The 10,971-nt window shown below is 51.8% G+C and overlaps 1 protein-coding gene across 1 annotated transcript; it reads right to left on the bottom strand.

Moving 5' to 3' along the window:
* Positions 1–6,109: 6,109 nt before the first annotated feature.
* On the bottom strand, positions 6,110–9,644 carry LOC309807519 (proteoglycan 3-like). Its single transcript, XM_082627243.1, has 5 exons — positions 9,529–9,644; positions 8,767–9,080; positions 7,947–8,078; positions 7,012–7,123; positions 6,110–6,204 (listed from the first exon to the last, which is right to left on the bottom strand). The coding sequence occupies exons 1-5, from the start codon at positions 9,587–9,589 to the stop codon at positions 6,146–6,148; spliced, it is 678 nt and encodes a 225-aa protein (XP_082483369.1). The 5' UTR covers positions 9,590–9,644; the 3' UTR covers positions 6,110–6,145.
* Between the last annotated feature and the right edge of the window lie 1,327 nt (positions 9,645–10,971).

Genomic DNA, 10,971 nt, shown 5'->3' with positions numbered 1-10,971 from the left:
AGACCTCAGTCTCACCTTCCCCCCTCGCCTCACCCCTCTGTGCTTCCCAGGACCCCCAGGGCAGTGGTACCTGAGTCATCCCCTTCCGAAAAGTAGAGCTAATAATAGGAATAGCTAGTGGCCACAAGGCCTCCCAAATGCCAGGCACTTTCACACACATTATCTCATTTAATCCTTAGAATAATCCTACGAGGTAGATATTAGCTTCCCTATTTTGAAGATACACTGAGGCTCAGAGAGACTGAGTCGTTTGCCCCAGGCCACACAGCCAGGAAGCGAGAGAGCTGGGATTTGGACCCACGTCTGACTAACTCCACCACCCACACCCCACAAGGAGAGAATGAACCCCCGGGGGCCGTCTGCCCTGCTGCTTCAGCCTCCTCCACCTTGACCATGATTAGTTTCAGCTTAGTCAAGAGTAAGCCCCATGCTGTCCCCAGGAACGCAGGCAGGCCCCGTTTTAGGGGAGATCAGTAGGACTGGGGTGCGGGGTCTCTCTCTGACATGGGTGGGTCCCAAATTCAGAAGGAAATAGGAGGCGTAACTGTCAGTGAATTTTTCCTTCCCTCACCCCAAGCGAGAGAAGAGACCATTCTCATTTTCTCGGGGACCTCCACGTGCTCATACATATTCCAGGCCCCTCACTCCGGGAGCCCAATTAGGCTCCCCCAGGGCGGGACAGGATTCCCCAACCTGGTGCCCTGTTCCAGGAGGTCAGCAAGTCTCCTCCAGCACATTGACGGAAAGGCCCGGTGAGACCCAGCTCCCGGCGAGCAGCCGGTCTGCAGGCCAGTCCCCGCGGGGCCCTGATGAGGTGGTCGGTCCTCTAATGTCAGAAACTAAAGGGGCTTTAGGAACCATCTTGTCTGATTCTCTTGTTTACAGATGAGCAGACTTAGGCCAGAGAGGGAAAATGACTCGTCCAGCGTCCCCCAGTTAGTGGCACAAAGAGAAGCAGGTGTCCCGCCACTCAGGGAAGGAGGAAGGAACAGGCAGCTGGGAAGGCTGCTGAGAGCACGCCAAGCCCGCTCCGTCTTCCTTTGCCCCAACGCCCCCTCCCCTTCTGGGCTCTTCCACAGTGGAGGCCCAGAAATCTCACCAGGAGCAGATCCAGGTTTTATGAAGCCTGAAGCATATGCAATGTGGGTCATCTTTTAGGATTAGAAGGGGCTCAGGCAGGTGAGCGGCCCTGGAGTGTAAGTTTCACTAGCTTCGTGGTAAATCCCTTGGAAAGGTTGGCTCGCAGGCCTGATCATGAGGTCTTAGCAGAGACGAGCTTAACTGTACATGGAGGGCTGGCCCCTCTACAGAAGGTGCAGGCAGCTTGGGGGGCAGTTCGGGAAGGCCCAACCCCTCTGATCCCCCACCCCAGGGAGAGAAGGGGTGAGATTACACCACATGAGGCCCATCACCACCTTCCCCACTCTGCCTTCACCCCCAGCCCCATCCTCAAGAGGATGGGGTAACACCTCCCCCTGGGTGGCCTAGGCAATCAGGCAGCATCTGGAGATCTGACCAGCAGAGACATCAGTGAAGACAGCGCTGAGCTCTCCCACCAGGAGCCCCGGTGAATCCAGCTCTCAGGAGGATGGGCTGAGGCTGGGGTCACAGGGATACTGTCTGAGGAGGAGACAGAGGCAGCTCCGTCCTGGGGGGACCCTTTCCTCCAGACTGGGGTGGTCCTCCTACGGGCGCATCAGCCCGTCCTGAGACTGCCAGCCCATCCCGAGCCTGAGCTTCTGTATGTGTGAGCCTGATGTTGTCTTCCCCGCGGCTGAACTAGGTTATGGCTCCCTGTGCAAGACGTAGGGCTGATCCCAGTAACTGACTCACCTCCGCTGCATCATGTGTACTCAGCACAGTCACCAACATAATCACGTGACCCCTCACACCAACCCTGGTAAGCTTGCTATGGTTTGTCGTTAATCCTTGAAATAGAAAAAGAAATTTGCAATACGTGGACATTTGACCTGAAACCCACGCTCATTCCTAACAGCGCAGCATCAAAGCTAACATTTAGTGATAACTCACCATCGCCAAGCAATCAGTTAAATGTGTGACAGGCATTGTCTCATTCAACCCTCATTTTATAGAAGAAACTGAGGCTGAGTAAGGTTTTAAAACTGAAGTGGTAGAGCTGGGACTTGAACCCAGACCGTTATGACTCCAGAGTCTGGGATCTTGACTTCTGGGCCATATCTGCCTGGGAATTTGTTGGCACCTTCTTTTCTATATGTGTTAGGCTAAAGCAGATTTTTGTGCAGTAACAAGTTAATTGTGAAACCTCAGGATTTAATACAACAACGTAGGTCAGTCAGCCCCTTCCACCTGGCAGCTATGCCATCTGAGATACATGGACCCCCAGATCACTGTGGCAAGGAAAGTGAGAACTGGAGGATCATGGATGATCATAGGGGATCATATAAAGGCCAGGTCTGGCCTTTGTATCACATCCAACCACATTGCACTGGCCAGACTCGGTATCATGCTGCAGAGCCCAGGTTGACTGCAAGGAATACTGGGGAATATAGTCTTCCTAGGTCCCCAGGAAGAGAAAACTGTGAGCACAGCACTCTCTGCTTCATTATCTCCTTGTTAATAGCTTTTCTTCTCCACAACCCCCCACCCATGCACGCTAACAGTTACACACATTTTTCCCTTCTGTGTTCCTCCTCACAAAACCTGGTTCTCGGCAAGTTACCAATCAATCTTCCAGAGGTATTGATAGACAACACACTCAGGAGTTTCTTGTACTAAGAATATTTGCTTTTTAATCAAGGGCTTCAAGTCTGAAAGGCCTTAAACAGCCAAAGGAATGAATATATAATGGTTGAACTGGAGGCCCACTAACAGACAGTACTGGATATTTGAAGGACATCTTTTCTACCCTGGCCTGCCTCAAGCAAGCTTCAGTCTGGAAGGGTCTGAGCACCACCCTACCCCGCCCCTTTCTCCTCCCTCCCTCTACCTCTGGCCTTGGCTGGCAGTGTATTTGGTTACTGGGATTAGCTAGAGCCCATTCCCCACCAAGGAGATAAGTGGAGGCTGATAAGAGGGGGCTTGCCATTCAGCAAGTCCCAGAAATACCAGTCCCAGAGCTACCTGTGCAGAGCTCATCCTTCCCACCCCCCACTGCTTCTGCTGCTTCTAGAAGTACAGCATCAAGATTAGCTTGTTGCAGTACACAATGCAGGGACTTGGGTAGGAGCCTGACCTCCAGGCAGCTCCCCTTCCATGCCCTTGGGGAGACTGACATGCTGTGATTAAGAGCTTCCTGACCCAATCTCTATCCAAGGCAGATGGACAGACCCCTCTACTGAGGACAGGCCTCTTCACCTAGAGGCAGTCCCCAGGGCCCAGCACTGGTGAGGTTCATAGCAGTGTCAAGGCTCCTTCTCCTGTTGCCAGAGGCCTGCTCACGTTCAAGGGACTCAAGCCTGCTGCTTCGTCACCAGCCACTTCCCCTGGGGTTCTCCGATCCTGTCCTGCTCCATCAACTCCAGCATCTTTAGAAACAAAGCACATCTGGCAAAACTGGATTTTCTGTTCCAAAAACTCCACATCTGGTGGGAATGTAAATTGATACAACCACTATGGAAAACAGTATTGAGGTTCCTTAAAAAACTAAAAATAGAACTACCATATGACCCAGCAATCCCACTATTGGGCATATACCCTGAGAAAACCATAATTCAAAAAGAGTCATGTACCACGATGTTCATTGCGGCACTATTTACAATAGCCAGGACATGGAAGCAACCTATGTCCATTGACAGATGAATGGATAAAGAAGATGTGGCACATATATACCATGGGATATTACTCGGCCATAAAAAGAAACGAAATTGAGTTATTTGTAGTGAGGTGGATGGACCTAGAGTCTGTCATACAGAGTGAAGTCAGAGAAAAACATATACCGTATTCTAACGCATATATATGGAATCTAAAAAAAAAAGATGTAGACATAGAGAATGGACTTGAGGACACGGGGTGGGAGGGGGAAGCTGGGGCTAAGTGAGAGTAGTAGTGACATATATACACTACCGAATGTAAAATAATTAGCTAGTGGGAAGCAGCAGCATAGCACAGGGAGATCAGCTCGGTGCTTTACGATGACCTAGAGGGGTGGGATAGGGAGGGTGGGAGGGAGGCTCATGAGGGAGGGGATATGGGGACATATGTATGCATATGACTGATTCACTTTGGTGTACAACAGAAACTAACGCAGTATTGTGAAGCAGTTAAACTCCAATAAAGATCAATTAAAAAAAAAACAACTCCACATTTCATCAGATAGCTGTACAGATACACACACACATACATGCACAAAGGTAGACCTGTACACAGGTATGCTCAGACACACTGACATGTACACATACTCCCAAAGATACTGGCCAAAGACACAGCGGTACACACATATGTATGCATATACAGATTCAGGAGTATAAGGTACAAAGCTACACAGATACACACACTCAAAGATGGACACAGACGTAAAGGCATATCCATAAATAGAGATGTATAAAACGTACGCACAACACATACATGATGACTCACACACAGATTTATGCATATTTACAAATATAGATTCACATATACACAGGTATCCAAAGACTGACTCTTGTACACACCAAGATACATATACACATGTGTATGTGTGCGCCCCCAGAAATACTTGTACATTCTCCCTGTGCCCCATGTAGAACTACACCCCCAAAGAAGTCTCTCTTTCTATCCCTCTCTCTCTCACACAACCCGGGGCTCTCTGTCCTCTGAATACCCAGTTTCCAGTCTGAGTTTCTCGCTTCATCAAGCCCAGGTCCTTCCTGGAGCCCAGCCTGGAGCAAAGTTAAGAGCAGCAACAGTGTTCTCTCTCAATGTCCCCAGGATGTGAGAAAATGGGAGAAGCAGAGGAGACCTGGGGCTGTAGAACCAGCATTGGAGCCACACAGCTACAGATGCCCTGACTTTGGGCCCAAGGCCCCGGGATGAGGGGCTTCCCTGGTGGCACAGTGGTTAAGAACCCGCCGGCCAATGCAGGGCACACGGGTTCGAGCCCTGGCCTGGGAAGATCCCACATGCCGCAGAGCAACTAAGCCCGTGCGCCACAACTACTGAGCCTGCGTTCTAGAGCTCGTGTGCCACAACTACGGAAGCCCACGCGCCTAGAGCCTGAGAAGCCCGCGCACCGCAACGAGGAGTAGCCCCTGCTCGCTGCAACCAGAGAAAGGCCTCGCGCAGCAACGAAGACCCAACTCAGCCAAAAATAATAATATTAATAATAATAATAATAATTTTTTTAAAGGGCCCTGGGATGAGAGGCAGCTCCTTCCTGAGAATGCGGCTCCTCTAGGGAGGGGAGGTAGGCTGGGGACCGGGGAGGGGACGAAGGATTTGGGGGTGCAGTGAGGAGGACAGCCACCCTCCTGGGAATGGGGTGGGGAACCATCTCAGAAGAAGTTGGGGCCTCTGAACTCACACACAGGTGGCTGGGAGAGTGGAAAATAGGGGCCATTATCATAAGTGACACAGACACAGGTCTAGAGAAGCCGGCTGCCCCGACAGACTACTTTCTCTTCCCCGCTACGTGGTTAGCGCAGGTGGCACCTCAATGGTCCATCCAATTCTTGAATCCGCCACAGAGCCTCCATTTTGGAAAGCCGCCACTCCCACCCCGCCCCGCACATTTTACTGAATCCAAACAGAGCAACAGGGTCAGTTCCCCACCCCCTCACCAAAGAAGTTCTTCCTCCCAGAACCTGGGGGAGGTGGGGCGCGCGGTGTGGAATCCTCGGCGCCGGAACGAGAAGGACCGCCGCCTGGTACGCACTCCGCCCCCAGGTGGCGCTGCAGACACACCCCGGGGCCCCGCCCCCGCCCCGCCCCCCCCATCCGGCGCCCTACTCCAACATCTTTTCCTTTCCTCAAAGTCCCACCCCACTCCCCACGAAACCGGAGTGAATGCTTCCAGGATTTTCCAACCCAGAGTCCAACTCCTCTAAAGTGCTCAATGAAGAAACAAGAGTCAGGAGATGCTGTGGGAAGTCTGGCTTTATGATCCGGAGAGGCTGGGGACAAGTGCCAAGGGTAGGACAGAGGCCACCAGGAGGGCGTGAAGGGAGGATCTCCGTGCCTCTGGCTTGGCTTAGAAGGCGCAGATGAAGGGCAGAGGTGTCTTGCATCGAGCTCGTCGCCAGCGACCCCCTAGCGGTAGAGAGCACAGTGATGTCAGCTGCCCACCTGCGTGTGTGGCCTGTGCTCCCTCCTCCCCTCCTCAGGCACCTCATATGTCATCTTTGCCTGCCGTAGTCATGATCCGATGGCCACAGGTTTCCCACACATCCGGACTAGCCATTGATCTCTTCCCTTGCAGAGGCAATGTGCTAAGTGCTTTATATGGACTATCATTTAATCCTCACAATGACTCTCCAAGAGGTCAGTGCTGTCATCACTCCCGTTTCACAGATGAGGAAACTGAGGCTTAGTGGGAGTGATAACTTGCCTGTGTCTCAGCTGGCAAGTGACACAGCTGGGATGTGAATCTCGGCCATCTTACTCCAACCCATATGGTCCAGCCATTGTAATAAGTTCCCTCACATCTGGCAGCCATGCTGTTCAAAGCTGGCAAATTATGTCAGTCATCCTTAATGCCCGCATCTTCACCTCATGCCTCATCCACACCTTACATTCACATCTGTTCCTCCCATCTGTCCCATATTCACTCCTTGTCGCCATCATATCAGAGGAAGGAAAGGAGCCCCCAGGCCCCGAGCCCAGCTTTGCCTGGGAGGATGGAGAGTCCCCATCTAGCCCCTGTACTGGGAGCCTCATCACCTGGTTTTGCTCTAAGGAATCCCTACATCTCAGCCCTCCTCACAGACAGGGACATTGGTTCTCCAGTTGGAGGGAGGGTGTGGGTTTGGGGAGGTGTGTTCAGGCAGCTCAAAGGGACATGTGTGGGAGTCCACCTTGCCACCCCTTCCCCTTGTCCTGGTGCCCGGCCCCCCTCACCTGTGTTACTCAGGGCCACACAGTGGCCGCTCCCATTCCCAGGTTGTCCTGAGGCCCAGTGTACAAAATTCCAGGCACTGCCATCAGTCCAGTGAAATTTCTTCCACCAGAACTAGAGAGGAGAGAGGCTGGGTCAGAGGGCAGAGGTCCAGAGAGACAGACAGATTCTGGGTCTCCAGAAAGCCCACGGAGTATCCCTTCCTGAACACTGTATATATAGTCTCCTCTCACTGACTACCTGCCTAGGATACCGTTGAGACCCATCCCTGAGCGTTCGCAGGCAATGACAATGGAAGAGCAAACATCACTTCCGGCTATCACACAGAGTAGGCTTCTCCAACATCACTGTGCACACAGATCTCCTAGGGATCTAGTGAAAAATGCGGATTCTGATTCAGGAGGTCTGGGGCGGGGCCCAAGATCGTGCATGTCTAATGAGCTACCCGGTGATGTTGATACTGCTGGTCCGTGAACCACACTTGAGTAGCAAATATAATGGCACTTATTTGTCCACAATCCCAAGGCCACTCTGAGAGAAGGACCCTACTTTAGAGATGAGGAAACTGAAATTTGGAGGCAGTCATTCAGCTAGTAAGGGACCAAACTAGATATAGAATCTATCTCCTGACGCCGGGAGTGTGCTGGTAAACGTGTAACAACCAGCTTTGGGGGAAGGTGAGAGGCTAGAGGGAAGAAAGAAACCTGATTTGTAATAATTGTCAATTTCCTTGGTGTAAATACATCCACCATGGCAGATTTCAAGCTACAAGCATGAAGCCACTGAACATGGAGTTAGGAAGAGAAGCACTCAATCATCAGTTCTCCTAAGCCGGTATGAGCCAGCTTCAGCTGCTGGGATGAGGCTTTATGCCAGCAGGTGGTCCCCTTGAGGCAATCAGAAAGACCGTGTACCTGGGAGTTGGCCCCTCGCTTACCCAGCCCTTGATGAAGCCTCCGATCCAGACCTGTGCTTGGTTGATCCTACTGACCGAGACCTGGATGCGATAGTTGAAATAGGAGTTGTGGATGGAGACGAGGTTGCCTCGGTAGCACTTCCTGCATATACTCTGCAGAGAGAAGAGGTGGGGTAGAAAATTCACTGTTTTCTCTCAAGTCCCTGAGTCTCCAGGAGAGACCCCTTCATCCCTTTCCAAGTCAGAAATCAGGGATCTATCGCCCCCCTGAATCCCGTCTCTTGTTCCTTTATTTGGTGTCAGGAACTTCTTGCAGAAAAGAATAATAATATTCAGAATAACTACAGCCACCATTTACTGAGAGTTTACAATGACCCAGGGACTATTCTAAATACTTTCCATGTATTATTTAAATCCTCTCCACAACTCCAACAGATGATACGGTACACCTCCATTTTACAAATTGAAGATACAGGAGCCCTGAAAGGTGAAGTGACTTGCCCAAATAAAATGGCTGGTGACAAGCAAAGCCAGGATTTAGCACAGGCATATCTTATACCAAAGCTTTTTATCTAAGCCAGTGGTTCTCAAAGTGCGGCCTCCTGACCAAAAATATCACCACCTGTGAATTTGTTATAAATGCAAACTCTTAAGCCCCAGACTTGCTAAATCAGAAATTGAGGAGATGGGACCCAGAAATCTGTGTTTTAATGAGATTTCTAGGAGACTCTGATGCATACTCGGCTTGGAGAACCATTGGTCCAAATGACAGGGGACAGAAGTTTGCCTCCACTCTTGTCTCCTCCACCTGGTCCCCCATAGTAACCTCCCTGCCATTTACCTGAGCTTCCCAAAACTTCCTCGGGGTCTGCACCAACATGAAGTGGGAGGTCTTGCACCCAGGACCGCCTGGAAGCTGAATTGTGTCCTCTTCCTTAGGGCACTGCAAATCCTTGTCTAGGGCAGCTGGGTCTGACTCCATGGCCCCCTCATCCTCAAACGCATCTTGATAGCTGGAAGCCACAGCGTCCTCTTCCTCCGACTCAAGCCCTCCATAATTCAGGGCCAGCTCTCCCTCCTGTTCCCCCGAACCTTCCAGATCCTGGCTCAGGTCAGCCTGTGTCTCTCTGCTGCCCAGATGGGAGGCATCATTCTCTGGAAAGAAGAGAAGAGGTAACCTGCCCTCAGGCCGGGCTCTCTGTTCTTCCAGGACCACGGACAGCTCTGATGGCCCCACTCAGCCTTCCGAGGGACGCCATCTGGAACCAAGAGTGGAAGGATCCCTTGGGGGTTGGGCAAGCCAGAATTCTTGCATCACACACCCAAAGGCATGAGAACCTGGCTGACACCACAGGTGGGGTATTTTGGGAGTGGGAGGCAGCACCTGTGAGAAGCCCTCATCTTCACAGGTGGGTGTTTTTCCTTGCAAAAGAGCCCTGACGGAAAGTTCAGGTCACAGTTCTGAGTCCAGGAGAAATCTAACTAGAGGTGGGCTGGGTCAACTGAAGAGGGGAGGCTGTGGCCCTGGCTCACAAGAGCAAAAACAGATGCAGGAAAGAGGAGAAAAGAGAAAAATGGATGAGGGCGGAAGGGGAGGACTTACCCAGATACAGAGCAGAAACTGTCCCCAGCAGGACAAGAGGCAGAAGCAGGAGGCATTTCATATCCCCTCAGTCTTGTGACAGGGACACAGCTTCACCTTTCCTCCTTGGGGACTTCTCACGTGTCTGCACGGCCCCTGGCACACAGTGGAGATGCAGTGTTTGCTTCACTGGTGGATTAAAGGGCAAACTAGAGAGCTTCCTTCTCCCCCCGTGAACAGACCCTGAGCTGGAGAGTCAAGAAAAGAACAGGGGGTTGTCAGCTCAAGTACAAAAGACCCTTTTTCCTGAGAGCTCCATCACTGCTCCCTGGGGCAGCACTTAGCTCAGATGCTAGCCGCCATGGGAACAGGTCTGCTCACATTGAGGGCCAATTTCACTCACACTGGGGGTGAAAGGGGAAGGATAGTGGCCATAATGGTCCTAAGGACAGGCCTCCAGGGTGTTTGCCATATAGGGTCCTGCTTCCCCCAGCCCTGGCCCTCTCCTTCCCGGGCAGCCGAGGGAGCACTTACGTCCTCAGAGTCTGGAGCCTCCACTCTCAGTGCCTCTGGCTCCTGGGTGCCAGAGGCAACCCTTATACTGGGCTTTTGGGGAAGTGGGAAGAAGCCAGGACGATTGCCCCAGGCTTGGGCTGGTGGGGGCGGGGGGGGACAGTGGAGCTGATAAGAGGTTTGCTCTGTCCTCCCACCCTTGGGCCCTGCTCTCTGCTGGGACATCAGGGACCTGCCTCCTGCCATATGCAGGTGCCCAAACATCCTTGTATGCTCGAGAAAGCCCCAGATGACTACTGTCCAGGCATGATTCTCAGCACCCCTAAAGGGTCCCAGTCTGAACAATACTCTTTAGCCCCAGGAGCAGTCTTCCTCTGGTCAATATTCCAGCAAATGAAGTGGAGAATCCCAGGGAGAGGGAGACCACAGGAGAGGAGGTGGGAGATGAAGGGGAGACTCAGCCCTTCTGAGCTCTTATCTAGACCAAGTACGTTATGTGCATTGCATCCTTGAAAGCTCACCTTCCTAACCTCAGTCCCATGAAAATGTATGATTAGCCCTACTGCACAGATGTGAAAAATGAGATTCAGAGAGGGAAAGTGACTTGCCAAGGTTATGCAGGAAGTGGGGGAACTGGGATTTCTAAGTCTTTGGGGCTCCCAACATTCTCTACCCACCCCATCTCTCTCTCTCTCTCTCTCTCTCCCCCACCCTCCCTCCTTCACTCTCTTCCTCTCTCTCTCCTTCTCCCTCTCCCACCCTCCCTCCTTCACTCTCTTCCTCTCTCTCTCCTTCTCCCTCTCCATCTCTTTCTTATCTTTAATATGTGAAAAACTTATGCTCCTTCCTTTATGCTGTGGCTCTAGATCAAGTGTCTCAACCCTTGCACTATTACTATTTGGAGTCAAATCATTCTTTGTTGAAGGTTGGGGGAGGGGCTGTCCTGTGTCT

The sequence above is a fragment of the Mesoplodon mirus genome (genome assembly GCF_964341445.2).
Source record: "Mesoplodon mirus genome assembly, chromosome: 7".
Taxonomy (NCBI): Eukaryota; Metazoa; Chordata; class Mammalia; order Artiodactyla; family Ziphiidae; genus Mesoplodon; species Mesoplodon mirus.
The sequence above is the reverse complement of the archived record's forward strand: the minus strand, read 5'-3'. Positions and strand labels throughout refer to the sequence as shown.

Coding starts and splice junctions, on each gene's coding strand:
- LOC309807519 (XM_082627243.1), bottom strand. CDS start 9,589: ATGAAATGCCTCCTGCTTCTGCCTCTTGTCCTGCTGGGGACAGTTTCT. Junction 8,079..8,766: donor GGAAGTTTTGGGAAGCTCAG/GTAAATGGCAGG, acceptor TTCTCTCTGCAG/AGTATATGCAGGAAGTGCTA. Junction 6,205..7,011: donor TGTGGCCCTGAGTAACACAG/GTGAGGGGGGCC, acceptor CTCTACCGCTAG/GGGGTCGCTGGCGACGAGCT.